General features: G+C 38.5%; 1 protein-coding gene across 19 annotated transcripts in view; it reads right to left on the bottom strand.

The window, feature by feature from the left end:
• LOC127970080 (collagen alpha-1(XIII) chain-like) overlaps positions 1–14,675 on the bottom strand; it is a 53,666-nt gene extending 38,991 nt beyond the window's left edge. For 2 of the 19 annotated variants that reach the window (XM_052572321.1, XM_052572323.1), the window contains exons 1-11: positions 14,506–14,666; positions 11,737–11,772; positions 10,220–10,246; positions 8,137–8,187; positions 6,051–6,086; positions 5,609–5,635; positions 5,269–5,295; positions 3,934–3,960; positions 3,775–3,801; positions 3,638–3,664; positions 2,597–2,656 (exon numbers count right to left, since the gene is read on the bottom strand). In XM_052572321.1, coding sequence (XP_052428281.1) covers positions 2,597–2,656; positions 3,638–3,664; positions 3,775–3,801; positions 3,934–3,960; positions 5,269–5,295; positions 5,609–5,635; positions 6,051–6,086; positions 8,137–8,187; positions 10,220–10,246; positions 11,737–11,772; positions 14,506–14,625 — 465 coding nt within the window. In that variant the 5' untranslated portion in view covers positions 14,626–14,666. Of the gene's footprint in view, positions 1–877; positions 944–1,495; positions 1,538–2,596; positions 2,657–3,637; positions 3,665–3,774; positions 3,802–3,933; positions 3,961–5,268; positions 5,296–5,608; positions 5,636–6,050; positions 6,087–8,136; positions 8,188–10,219; positions 10,247–11,736; positions 11,773–14,505 lie in introns of all 19 variants that reach the window. The other 17 variants (XM_052572324.1, XM_052572319.1, XM_052572325.1 and 14 more) reach the window with 17 other exon arrangements.
• Positions 14,676–15,186: the final 511 nt, after the last annotated feature.

Below are 15,186 nucleotides of genomic sequence, written 5' to 3'. Positions count from 1 at the left end.
ATGGGAACACTTTTAATGTGTCCATGTTACAAGTCAAATCCATTATAAGTAATAACAGTAAATGATGCCTAATTACAAGAATCACTAAACCAAACCCTAAATCTACATTAAGTATATGCAGTCAATTAATATTACTCAGTACATATTTGTGTAAATACACTGTAATCAGGCTGCATTAAAATAATGTGTTCATTAATATAATATCAACAAGCATGAATTGACAGTAAACAATAGCAAGCTTATGAATTCATATTAACCTACATTATAGAATGCAGTAAAAAATTCAAGTTTATTGTTCATGTATTATCTAATATTAACAAATTGTACTGGTTTGTAAATGTTACTTGTTAATTTAGCCTCCAAGTTAACAGAAATGACCTAAAAACTATTATTTCATGGGGTCTTTAACATATTTCTCACATCCAAAAATTTCTAGTAGTTTAATATGAAGAGCTTTATTTAGAAAATAGTTTGAAAACGTAGTCAATTTCTGGTATGAATCAGATGACAGCTTAAAAATAGCTGAACAATCCCCAAATTTGCCCAACATTATAATAGGACTAGACATACACTATAAGGACAATTCATTATGCATTAGTGACTTTTATTGAGCTGATGGACACAATCTGAAAAGCAAGAAAAGGCCTGACAGAAGTTCTTCCTGTGGGGCAGAGTTTACATGCCTATACATTTTGTGAATCTGGCATTATTTTAATGAAATGAGTGTATTTCAAGTGGACTCGTGAGAATGAAAATTCTGGCTATGATGTTTGTCTAGAGCTCAGTAGCTTTAGTGGCCTCAGTGAATGCTGGCAGTGGGTGGACGAAGGTTGGCATCCGTAGGGAAGGAGTGCAAGGGTGGCAGAGAGAGATGTACCTTGAGGCGCTTTAGGATTAGAGGGCTTATTGAGGGCATGTTGCGGACGGTGATGGGCAACATCTGCTGAGGTCACAAAGCACAGGTGGGCCACGGTGCACAAACCCACCAGGCCAACAAGTTCACCAGGAGGCCAAAGGAAGGAGAAGGGCCAGAAGGAGGAGAGGAGGGGAAGGGAAAAAAACAGAAAAACAAGTGAAAAAGTGAGGAAAAAGCAAGGCAAGGGCATAGAGAGAGAGAGAGAGAGAGAGAGAGAGAGAGATGAAGTACGTACAAGAAGGGAAAGAGAGAACCAAAAGGATTCAGCATCACTGAACAGAGTCACGAGTTCATCAGAATGGAATTCTGTAGGTTTGCTAGTTTATTTAAAGATTTATGTTCAATAATACATAGATAAAATATTAACTGTACTTGTAAAGTCTATGCAATGGCATTGAATTAATACTGATTATCAACTGACAGTCCTATTAAAACATTTACATATGAAACATTATCATTATCGGTGATAATGTTTCTGTCTTCAATTCCACTGTGACGGCACCTGTGACTCTGCAGCGATGCTGTGTAGATCAGGCTGGATTCAGTCTTGCTACAAAGAGAGTTTCGCAACAGACTTACTGTAGCCTGTCCTCCAGCACAGGCGTTGACAATACGGCGCTTCTGTTGAGATGAGCAGCATTGCAAAGTACAGATTGAAGAGTTATTGACCCATAGATACACCACTAATAATTGATGTTACCTTAAATAAAACTTGCCTTTTTGGGAGGTGCCTGTATTTCATACCTTTATGCAATAGACTGCACATAAAATGCATTCAAAAGGACTAAAGACTATTAAAAATGCTTCAGCTTTGTTGGTTGAAATATTTCAAAACAATAATACATTAAGTCTATTTCCAGGTTTAAATAAAAAAAAAATTTTAATGTGGTTTTAGATTTTTGGACCATACTGTGCATGACAAATACACTTTTATTCACTTTTATTTAGAATGGTTTCCTTTTTATTATTATTATTTTTATTACAATGTAAAATAGCTGTTGTCTACTGCAGTATATTTTAAAATCTAATTTATTCTGTGATGCAAAACTGAATTTCCAGAATCATATCTTTAGTGTCACTTTTGATCAATTTAATACATCGTTGAAAAACAAAATAATAAAAAAAAACATTACTGACCCAAAACCCTTGTACAGTAGTGTATATATAACACTCAAGTCATTTAAATACAAGATACTGGCTTGCTGAATATTAGTGTAAGAGGAAACAAATCACGAAACCAAATGCTTTTCAAGCTTATCTCCCTGAAGAAGGTTTTTCACCAATTTTACCAGAAAGTTACATTTTGTAGCTTACTCTATGCGTAAGGAGGCCAATCAAAATATGAAAAACACATGTTATTTATGTCTTTAAAAACTGGATGCATTTTTGATGCTGTATAAAGTTACAGTTGCATAATGTACCTTAAAATGATATACCACAACCATAAAAGTTCCCAGAGAAGGCCAAAGAAAAAGCAGCAGAACAGCTGTGTGGTAAGATGTGTCATTATAAATTCTCGCAGTGTTTTCAATCAGTTATAATAACAGGCACCTCTCTGCACCTCCAACAGTGCACGTGGATAAACTAGAGCACAGTTCTCAGCTATGTCTCTCTTTGCAGCAGGACTGTAACACACATATCACGGTATTAGGGATGAGGGACAGCGAACAGCCCACAAACCTTCAACATTAGAGCCTGACTGGAGCGTAAAGCTGCCAACGTTTTCACTGGGAGCCCCTGCTTAAAATTGCCCAACATACAAATATACGGACATAGATACAGATACATAAACACACACACAAACACACACTCAAGTGATAATTCCCATTTTTGTTCCACCGCTGCAGGGTGCATCCTTTCAGTCTAGCGCAGTGACCTATGGGTTTAACCCTAACTGCAAAGAACCTATAGTACACAACCAGCCAAAAAGACCACCTTTATTGAGCTGCTTTCTAAATAGTCTACTGCCTCCCATGTGGCCTGGCCGACATGCACGAAAAACAGCTCTGTTTTGATTCTAATATAGCTGTATGATATACTTCATAAACTTACTTACACACAATAAAAACAGTAATTAAATACTTAGAAATAAGACTGTCAGCTTGTGTCCTGCTGCTATTAGGATTCTTTCTTTTTCAAGCTAAACACAGATTCAGAAGAAACATCCACTGCCAAGGCTATTTTTCTACTTTTATATTGCGTGCTGTTTTTGAGATTACATAATTGATAAAATAGCTTCAAAAGGCTAAAATTACTTTTAAATAGGCCAGGGCTGTTACCAAAACCCCTTTTCACCACATAAAAGACTTGGCCGCCTTTTACCGAAAGCCTTATCAAATCCAGTTCAGCAAGCTGTTGGTAAAATTGCCCTGTTTACACGAAACTGTGATTTAGCTGATCAAATTTGAGGCCCTGCCTTGGCATGTGCTCATGTGCTACCTATCCGAGACAACATCCAAGCTGTCAATCTACTGTTCCTGCCTTGTTTCCCATTATTTTAATGTCTTTAACTTAACCGCAACACATTATAAATGTCTTTTTAAGGGTAAACATGACCAATCACTTTGACTAATAGAACAATATCACGGAAACTGGAATGAAAACATATGCTTAGGATTTTCCAGCACTCAACACCAGGCAACCTACATTTTAAAACATAAATGAGCAGTGTTTATGATATCACAATATCAACTCCATAATTTCAATAAAACATCGACTCACCCTGTGAGTGTAGTCGCCACATACACCCTGGAAAAAAGAATAAAAATCCATCACACACAGACACAGTCCTCTAAGGCCATTTCACAAATCATAAGAAAATTAGCTGCTATTTTAATGCATTTCATGCATGATTTTACCTTCTCTCCTTTTGGACCAGGTTCACCCTGAAAAATAAGATTTGAACAAAAACTTAAATCCCAATCCAAAATGTAATTCAGGCACAATCTTCCACTGCTATGTAAAAACTCCTGTGAAATGATGACTATATAATAATACATATTAAAGCAAATGCTTACTGGTACTCCTTTAGGACCACGAGGACCCTGGGAAAATAATCAGAATAATAATATGGAAGTGTTACTGGATTGTCCATGATTAACTTTTCCTGTTTACAAAACCTTTCAGCCATAACAAGCACAACAATTCCTTATAAAATATTTTCTCATGTTAGAAAAGGAAAAGTTCTAAAGCTGAAGCTAAATTTTGCTTGAGGATGCTTTAGTAGGTTACAAGTGTCTCTGTGTGCTTGTATGGAGGGCATCCGTGGCCCACAATGCATCATGCTCTATAAAAACATGTAACTCACAGCCTTAGAGCTGACAGACAGATTGATGGCATGCCTTCAGAGGAGCCATAATATTCATCCGGAAATACTAACAAATCATTTTCTGTAATACTACCATACACAAACAAAAGCAAACATAGAGAAATTGTCAATAACACATAAAAAATCCAGCTTAGGTTGTATTTGGGTAAGCTATGTATTACTTTAAAAGCTCAATGTGGCATGTTCAAAAGCTCAGCAGGGGCCAATCAGCTCTGATACTGTCTTATAAAGGTGTCAATTCAAAAAGTGCTTTTCTTTTATAGTTTCTAAGCTTGCTGTTTATCACGATGCTATAAAAGAAAGAAGAGGCTGTATTGTATTTCACAAGGAATAGTTTAAAGTGCACAGCCTGGGAGCATAACGTCTCTGCCCATTGTCTTTCATCACGTAAAAGAAAGCTGTGGACTACATTTTTCAGATTGCAGTTTAAGAGGACAGAGCCAACCCAATGTGCTTGTTTTAATATCGCAGACGGTCAAAGTCATACAGATACTGACATAAAGTTGCTTTTGACAAACCTCCCTGAATGAAATAGGTAAGTGGCCTCTCTTCTCTCTCTCTCTCTCACACACACACACACACACATACATAGACACACACTACCGTTTAGTCACTCTACCTATAAATCAAACTACAAGTGTTGTTCTTGTGAATTTATATGGCCATGCTTATAGCCTAGATAAACATCACTGTAACAAGCCATCTTGAAACAAATGGCTCAACTGGTGAGTTTTATAGACACTGACAAATTTCTCTTTATGATATATATTACTTTTTTACATATTTCACTTTATGACAGATGGTTTTTATTCCAACAGTATTTCATTAGCTAAAGCAAACATGACAGATCTCATTATGTATGTCCTTTTAAACTAAACGTATTTGGATTTTAACACTTCAATTAATTCCAGCCAAGGTTATGTATTTTCTTAAGATCACATTCATTGGAAATTGTTTTTGCACTGCACCTCTAAAAACAGTTAACAATGGCTAAAAATGTTACAATGGAAATGAAATTGCTTACCATATCACCTTTTGGACCATTCTGTCCCTGTGAAGTAAAAAAAAAAAAAAAAAAAAGGTTTGGCAAAGTAAAAATATCCATTCTCTTTAGTTAATCTTTTTAGGTAGTATAGTAAAAAACACTCCATTCTTCATATTCTTTTATTATGTCATGATGGCAACAATAGTGAATTTATTACAATAATTGGCATAATTATTATTACCATAATTATCCTCTTCATTGCCAAAATGACCGTCAATTATCAATTACTGCCAGATAATTTGGTACAAGGGTTCGGAGGTTCCAAACCTGTGCGAGTGTCAATTACTCAAACATTCGTAAGGAATAAAGCAAAACTCACAGGTTTCCCGTCCAAGCCAATGGGGCCCTGGAAAAAAAAAAGTGGAAGAACAGATTGGTGACACTGTGAAGGCACAAAAAAGCGCCAATTCTCCTGTCTAGACTAGCTAATATGCCAATGTTTATGGAAAAAATTTATTTCCTTGAAGGTCGGGCCAAAGCATGGTGAAGCATACTGACTCACTAGAAACACTGTATTTTAACAGTGTGTACCAAATGTGTCCAGAAAGCTCAGTGAACAGGCAGTGCAATAAACACCTTAAAGGACTTTAACATCCTCTAGAATGCTCATAGAAAGAGTCCTAGGATCTTATCTTGAGTCATTTCCACATGCATCCATTAAATGAGGGCTACAGAAGCAGTTGCTAATTGATGGCTTTTATAAACTCACACATAAACTCTACACAAGTTTGTCGAATTGGCTTCAGACAAAAGTCACTTACCGGAAAGCCTGGAAATCCTCTAGTACCGGGTTGTCCCTGAGGGGAGACAGAAAGAAAAAAGAAGAGGAGTTATTTTCTATACAGAAAAAAAAACATGAGGATTATGTGAACTCGATGAAAGGAGGTCTGTGTTGAGAGACGCAGTATTGTTCCTCCAAACTCAGTTGTGTCGTAATTGAGGTTGAAGGACAGAAGCCTTCCTGCTCTGTAGGAAGCACTTTGTGTGGGACGAGGAGACAAAGACAAATAAAGCTCTGAAAACCGACTGAAATTCAACATGAGTAAGAACCAACTGAAAAGTTTCAGTACGTGAGAGCCAATGAGACAAGGCTAACAAATTAAATAAGTAAATGTCAGTAATGATTAGTGCTACATTCTCCTGTGAACAATACCTAGTTTGCTTTCCTGAAAAAAACTTTTGTAGCCCTTGGGAAAAGAGGAAGTCATTCCTCTTTTCCCAATCCAAAAAAAAGGATTGCGTTGGATCGCCCTGAGAGAAATTACAAGGAAGAGGTGAACTGAGCTAATGAAGGGGATTGTGTGTCTGGGTCTCAGGTAGTTATTGGAACATGGTTGATTTTCTCTGCCTTGGGAACCTAAAGGTCTGGAGTAATGGAAGTAGCAGCATGTGCCCCCTCAGAATCACCCGAAACAGACCTGACAACATTCATTTTGTTGGCATGAAAGTGCAATAAAAAGTAATAGAAAACAAGCCTAGTCTACTTAAAAGAACCCCTATAAACCAAAAATCCACTATGGCCACAATACATAACATTCTTCAGGAGAGATACAACATCAATTTCCTGACAACTGTCTGATCTTGGAAATTAAACCCATATTAAATATCGCTAAAAAAGTTCAGGACAGACAAAGTTTTTCAAAGTGTATGACAAATACAACAAAAGATAGATTCTTGGCAACCTAAGTAAGGGGGTTTCAAACCAGAAATGCCAATAGATCCAAAGAAAAAAAAAGTATTTTTTAGACCTGTCAAACTACATGCTTGTTTTTTGATGTACTTTCAGTTTTTAAGATATGAAACCATGTACCTTGCCTGATCAGCCAGGACAGTAACAGTAGATATAATGACAACTCAATACATCATCTAATGATCCCTCTTGTCTATTCTCTAACTGGCTCACTTATGTGTGAGAAAGAAACTCGTCATTTCCGCTGGCCTCTCCACACTTCTGCCTCAAATCAACCTCTGTGACCCTTCTGGAGGTGAGGACACAGCCTATGCTCTCAGCTCAGCTGTTGAAGAGATTCCATTCAATGAAACATCTCCCTGTCACCAGTTCTCTAGTCCTTATGTCCACTCCTGACACCTTAATAGAGGTAATGGGTCAGAGGTATAGAGAAATGTATAATCAGCAAGCAGAAAAACAGATGTATATACAGTCTGAAGCCCTCCCACAAGAGTGTGTTGGGATAAATGGGGAAACCACAGGCTATGCACAGCATAATCAGCAAGGAAATTGCACGTCTGATGGCGTAACATTGCGTTTTTGTCTTACTGAGTGGAATGTGTGGAAAGGGAAAGAGTGCCAGTTTGGGGACAAGCCCCATTTCACCTGATGGCTGACCACTCATTAACAAGATACAGCACAATCTGACCATCTAATGTCTGGATTATAATGACAAGGGCTGGGATGTTTTCTTTCCTTCTAGCTAATGAAGATGAGATTCCAAATGGGTGTCATTACGTGGGAGTGGCAGCCCCGAAATACTGATGAAGTGTAAGTGCTTCCATACAAGCTGCTGCGGGATTCCCGTCCTGTTTGTGCATATTAGAGATTGGGTCTTGATTAACAGAGATTTGTTGGATTTGCTCCACATATAGTAGTTTGCAGGATGACGCTGTATCCTGCTTATCTATCTTATGCCGTACTCATTTTGGGGTGGTCTGTAAGTAAAATACGGGAAGAAAAACAATAGAAGAAACTTTTGCCAAGAACCCCTGGAATCATAAAAAGATTGAGGCCAAAAATGGCTAAAATCTGCACTATGACCTGTATCTACTCTGGAGACCTGACATAAGAAGGAGATGATGAAGATTTTTAGCAGTGACAGAGCAAACACTTACAGGAGGTCCTCGTGGGCCAATGATAGACAGACCTGGCTCTCCTGGCGCTCCCTACGGACAGATAGAGAGGTAGAAAGACAGTGAGGAGAGGAACTGACAGAAAAGAGACAGAATGATATCCACTAAACTGCACCTAGCACACAAAGCCAAACGTATAAGTGAATATATTGTATCTGCAGAATCTGAAACACCCTGTAACATCTGTTTAACATAACTCTTTTGCTAAGCCGCCTCACAGAGAGCGCTTGCATGTGGCTCAGAGGTGAACATGGTATTTCGGTCTGTAAGTAAAATGTCAGCAGACCCTGGTTCTCATTTCAGAGTCGTAGTTTACGTCTTGACAGCAAGTTGAAAGGGGCAGGGAGCACTGCTGAGTAAACAGCATTCAGCCCAGCGGGCTGGTTATCTGGCGCAAACTAGGTGATTTGCACGGTGTCGGCCTGTCCGCAGTGCTGCACCAAACATCCAAGTGCAATCCCGCAACGCTCTGTGGTCAGACAGGAAAGCTCTCGGGTTTCCAGCACTTTCCCTAATTAGCTCTCTCATGTGAAACCCTATCAGGAAGACACCTTTGATGACCCAGCCATCCATCAAATTGTGGACAATTTTTAATTGTTCTGGTTCGATGCCCACTTCATCACGGGATAGAGATGTATTCGTTTTAGTTAATTCTTTTTTTTTTTTTTTGCCTACAAAGGTTATGGAGAGTTGTGGAGAAGGAAAGGACTCAATCCAAGGTTTATGGTTACCCACATAATCTTGCAGAGATCTGTGCAACAGAACAACAGAAGATCTAGAAATATCCCTTTGAACAGGCTTGCATTACAAGCATTTGGCAGCTAGTAACAGGTACAGGACAAAGAGTCCTAATACAATCAGCCAAAGCAGGAGCAGATTCTGCTGATATTTAAGGATTGGACTTACTAATGAATGATACGATCTTCACAGATTTCATTTCATTCAGCAAGTAATCCTTTCTTTGTAAAGAATACCAAAGTCTCAAGTTATGCAGCTCTTGCAAAGTTCAACCAATCAATCACCAATGCGCCTGAATTCGGCTTGAACCTTCCAACACAACCAATTACCATTTAACTGTATTTATTTGCTCGAGAACTGAAGTGCTAAGGCTGCCAGGTTCAGGGCTCACATTCCAATTAATTTTGAGGGGGGTTGTTTCGATATCTAATGAAGTGAAGTTCTTCACCCAAAATTTGTTGGGTCAAGATTTAAAGCCCTGCTGGAAGGTAAAACATGACCACATTTAAAAAGAGGGGATAAAGAGTAACCCCTGAAACTACGAGGGAAGCCCACTGATTATTCTGGATGAGAATCTGGTGGGTCTTTCCAAGGTTGTATATCGTCTGCTTCTCTACTTGTCGACTTGGTGGTCACATCACTATTTATTTCCTTTCCAATTTCTTTAGAGCCCCAGTGTTTTGCTGGCAAGTGAGGGTAACCATCAAGAAGTTTCACCATTTTTCTGTGATGTTAAAGGATGAGGAACACGTTTCTCCTCACATTGCTTGCTCGGCCTCAGACATTACATATAATTCCAGCTTGATGGAGGGAGGCCGCAGAACTGCTGGCTTGTACAAACACTGAGCGCAGCTGCCAAAAGGGACTGGTTTAAGAATGGCTTAAACCACATTTGCCACAACAGGAACTGAAGCTCAATGCACTAAATCCAGAATAGAGTGCTCACTCATACCATATACAGGCTCAAGGACACATCCAGAGACTACGCAACTTTTAGATAGTTTTGGATGTGTCTTGAAGTGGTACGGTTTCATAAGCTGCTCTATGCCAAACATCTCCTTGTCTAGAGTGGGGAGTCTTAAAACTTCAGAGCGCTTCAAGAATAAACACAGGTAATCTAAGCATTGTGGGAAACGTCTTCCGAATGTGACCCCCAAGGCCTTTCAAAATGAAGCCAAAAGCCTTCCTGATATAAATCACAATACCTGCACACTTTGTGCAATAGGTTCAGCCACCCCCCCCCCCTACAGCCGCATCAACACAGCCACCCACAGTGAGAGAGACAGAGTCTCAATTCTGCACATGCAGGCCGACATCCTGCACTTACCTTCTCCCCCAGGTTTCCCTTTAAGCCCTGGTCAGTCACAGCAGACACAGTCACATGCACAGTGAGAAGGAGAGAGACAGAGAGAGGAACCTGGGTTAGCGAGGTTCTGAGAGGACAAGGACATGCAGCAGCCTGAGACGGAGCGTTTGGAGGTCGGGAGAATGGGACACACTGATGTACTGGAGCATTTTGGGTTGTTGAGGGGTGGAGGCTACAGGGGAACGGAAGCACTGGAGTGTTACACTGCTAGCCTGTGGGGAGTAATGGATAGTAGATGAGGGGGCAGCTAACTTGTCTCACAGACAGACTGGTCAGTGGAGGAGGTGGGAGGGGGGAAGTATAAGCCATGAAAGGTGAAAAAACACTTCCTGTGAGAATGTAGAGCACAATGTAGCTTTACATTGGGTGAAATATGGAAAGCTCTGCTTGGGGCTCACAGTTCGAGCTGAACACTGCTGAAACCTGCTTTTAGGTAGGGATTGTTTTTCAAGAGAAAGCATTAGGGTGAGCTTAGAGTATGCAACCATACAAGGGTCAAGAGTCTGGAATGTCTCCTTTGAGGACAATGACGTTTTATCGGTTTCTTGCTGAAAATGTTTAATGAGGAGTAACTGTTTTGCTCCAGCGGGACATCTACATGACTATGCAGATTTTGGTCGATCCAGATTTCTTTCGCGACATATCATGCATTGCGCTAATCTGAAAAATGGCCAGTTCCAAATGCACAAATCATTTGAATTGAGGAGGTAAAACTGTCCGTGGTTTTCCAATCTGTTTCTCTCATTTTGAATATGTACGTATTGTCTCTCTGTGGATATATATCCAAAGTGTTTCTTCCAAGATCTCCTCGAGGTTTGGCTGCACACTTTGACTTCTCAGCATGTTGAATGTAACTGATAAGCAAAAGGGCTTCTTTGAGGTCTATTTTCTATTTAAAGTTCAACAAGTAAAGTATTTTCACATGACTGAGCAGCCAAGACAAATTGAGTAATAAAGAGAGAGGGTTTCTCATCAAAAGCAGACAGAAAGAACTCTGGTCTTCAGCCCTTGTTCAAATGTGATGGGGGGCCATGAAATATTTCAGATTTTACAGACAGACATTTAGTTAACTATCAATGGTGGTGATGAACTGGGAAACATTTTCTGGCTTAACAAATAAGCTATACTTTTTGTTTTATATTATATAGTTATGCTGAAAAGCTGAAACGCTGAAACCCTTTCATTAAACTTGTGGAAGAAATTCATATGAAAGCTTGTGAATGCTATGTCAAATTGAAATAGGAGATGATACTAACCACTGATACTGGATTCTGTACATAAAGAAAACTTTACTCTTTATTTCAGTCTGACCTTATATTATCAATGTGACTTTTGGCAATAAATATAAAGGTGTCATAGGGTTACAGCTAGAAATGTCCAGTTATGTTGTCAATGGCATGACACTAAGCATTGATGACCAATTATTCAAGACTACAGACTAGCTGGTTGGGCTTAGTGCATATCATCAAATCACTCACCATTCTTCCAGGAATGCCCATTGATCCTTTGTCTCCCTAGTGGTCAATGCAAAGTCAAGAAGGAAAATCAGGAACAATCAATCTGATGGACTGAATACAGTCTAGCTATGGCTATGAAGAGTTAGTAAAGTTAAGGTGACCAATGTGATTCTAACTAAATGTCTACATTACTAAGCATTCACCTAATGTACTGTTAAATTGAAAGGTGACGATGCAGAAATGCCAAATACTGGCTTGAAGTCAGCTAGATGAAAAGACAGCAGGCATCACCAGTGGTTACATGATGCCAATGAAAGCGTGGGGTTAATGCAGCATATTTTGTATTAGGCCAATTTCATAATCAAGGTTCTTGCATAAGATGATGTTTGCTAGCTGACCATATGACAGATGATGAAATGACTGGAGGAGACAGCAGTGTGGAAGCATGACAGTTTGTTTCCTATTGGAAGGGTTTAAAGGAATAGTTCACAAAAAAATGAAAATCCAGTCATCATTTATTCACCCATATGTCACTTTAAACCCACATGACTCCCTTTCTCCCTCTGAAAGGGGAAAAAAAGAGGATTTTCCATGCAGTTATAAAGGACAGAAGCTGAAACCTTCAAACTTGAAAAATGACAGAAAAGCTCCATTCACATGTAATGAACATTGGGATTAACAATTGGAATGTTCTCCTTTTAAGTTCCAGGGAAAGGTTTAGAAAGCCTTAAAGTCTTAAAAACAGCAGCATTTTCATATTCGGGTGAACTATCCCTTTAAAAACTATGAATCCCATTCTATCATAATCATAGCTATACTATTCCTACTTAAAGTTAGACCAATTTATTTCAATAAACGCGAAAATCTGAACATAATATGGAACATATGGAAATATGTGGGTAGACAACTGAGATCTTGATACAACAATTGTTCTTAAGGATTCACCATTTATTCTCCTGGACCTATGCATTTCCAAACATTTTGTGCTATTTAACACGGCTATAAACTGAAGTGACTTATTATGCAAGGCCATCCATTCCTACAGCTGTTTTTATTTGCATTCCTAACGTTGCAGGTCAGTGTATTAGAAGGTCTGGGAGCGATGACAGCTCGCTGACGACTCACTCAAGTAACACGTAATGGAAAAGGGGGGCAGGTAAAGGGGTGGGATGGCTAAGCCCCCATAACTCATCAGAAGTCAACAAAACATTTGCTAAAACAATGAATGTGCTGTACCAAACTAGAGCTTGTGCGTAATTGTTTTACTAAGCTCTAAAACTATAGGTTTCCATATTAGAAGTGTTCATTTAGTTTGACCTTTAGAGTTAATTCACTGCCTGCTGCTGAATGTCCCAAGAGGAAAGTCTGAATCTGAATTCTCTTGGCTCTGTCCAAGGTGCTGATCTGAGATAACGTAATACTGCTTTATAACATTAATTAGTTGTCACAATAAGGCTTATACTGTACACTGTTTAAGAATTATGTTGATATATTATATATAAAATAGTTTAAAATAACTTATGTAATATCATTGCTATCCTCAAATTAAGTACGATACACAGTAAAAGCCACACACTATAAGTCATACAGTACTGGCAGTATTTAAAGGAATCATTGTGAAAGAGAATCGTTCTATTATAGAGAGAATGAAAAATCATCTAGACTTTCAGATTGGAAATAGCTTGTTGAAGTACACTAAAAACTCCAGACTTCTCCAAATGAGCCCTAAAGTACTTAACTACAAATCAGAAGTGTTAAATGGTCATACATACATGTGAATGAGCAGTAAAGCTTAAATATACAAACCACAAGAATCCCTTAATAGTTCGACAGAGCGTGAACGCCAATATCAATATTTTTTGAAGAACTAATCTAATGGACACATTTCGTGTAACATGCTTGCCACCCTTCCCTATCCCAAGAAAATATAAAATTTCATTTCATTTCCTGACGATGCAATCAATCAAAAGCTTTGGCAGGGACCACATCCACACTTTGACCAGACCTGTCAACAATATACAACAAAAAGTACGCAAAAAGTGATTTTATGGCAAAGTTTCACAAAAATAGCTGTCATGAGTGATGGGGGTTTGTAGGGTATAATTGGCAGGTAGGGCTAGAGTTCACATTAAATGGGATTCTTCTAGCATGCCATGATGAAATACAGATGTGTTTGAGTTTTGGTCAGTAATATTAGCATTATACGAGAAATTCGGAAGAGTGGAGCCAGACAAAGACCAAAGGGCCAGAGAAAATACAATCAGGTATAAAAATACATTGTGCTAACTTGAAAGAAATAGAGACTCATCCATTAAGACTTACTAAAGGTCTTGTTACATTAAACCTAGCTTAGGTTATCTGGTTTAGTGGGATGTTCAGTGGGGTCTAAAAGTCTCAGACCAATTTGGATTTCTTGCTCATTTAATGCTTTTTCCATTACAAATCATATTACAAGCATAACTATGAACTGAAACCAGATGATTATTTTATTCCTATATTAAATTTTCAATGAAAATTTAGCTAGAAAATAAAGCTACATATACTACTGTACATACATTGGTTGTATATCCTCAGTCCTTTGGTTAAAAGGAGGTCTCAGTGTGTTCAAATAAAGAAGCTGTATATACTGTATGGCATACTGCAAAATACATGATTACGTATTTTTCATATTAAGGTTTCATTGAATTGTTTGAATACAGCTTCTTAAAAGACACTACTAAAGAAAGGCAAAGTGCAGGAAAAGCAAACAGACAGATGGACAGACAACAAGACACGTTTTGAGACAGTTACCGGAAAGCCTGCTCGTCCAGGTGGACCCTGAAAAAGGGGTGAGAGAAATGTGGGTACAGAATAAAGAAAGAACCAGTCAACAATACTGATTAAGAAGAACACAACACACTGCCAAGCCATAATGAAATTTAGTCTGTTTTTACAATTTCAATACTGAATAGTGAAAAGAATTTAACTGAGGAGCTTTGTGATCCAGCATTAAGTTTCATTGTGGCAAGGCTCAAAGGTAGCAGCAGGAAAACACTCCAAAGAAGCATTCCACAAATGCAAACACCATCAAATGCTTTCACAACAGAATTTTCTCTGGAGCCCAGAAAATCATTTTTTGATATCATGACATGCAGGGGCGTAGAATTTAGTAGGGACGCTAGGGACGTGTCCCTACCAATATCCAATGACCACTGATTTGTCCCTTGCAATAATTTAGATTTTTTAAATATATATATTTATATAAAACAAATTTTATATATAAATTAAAATATATTTATATATAAAACCACTCTTACAAGAGCGTTCTGTGAAAAAAGCGCAATTCCTGGTACACAACAATTGGTGATCTCGTAGAAGTCCCGCCTCGCGAACCCACATCGCTAATCCGATTGGCTGTGCTTTTTCTTTCTAACTTGTGAGAGGCTGTAGCTTAATTCGGTTGTGATAAGCGGCAAAATTCCTCCGAAACCT

Source organism: Carassius gibelio, chromosome B13 (genome assembly GCF_023724105.1).
Source record: "Carassius gibelio isolate Cgi1373 ecotype wild population from Czech Republic chromosome B13, carGib1.2-hapl.c, whole genome shotgun sequence".
Taxonomy (NCBI): Eukaryota; Metazoa; Chordata; class Actinopteri; order Cypriniformes; family Cyprinidae; genus Carassius; species Carassius gibelio.
The sequence above is the reverse complement of the archived record's forward strand: the minus strand, read 5'-3'. Positions and strand labels throughout refer to the sequence as shown.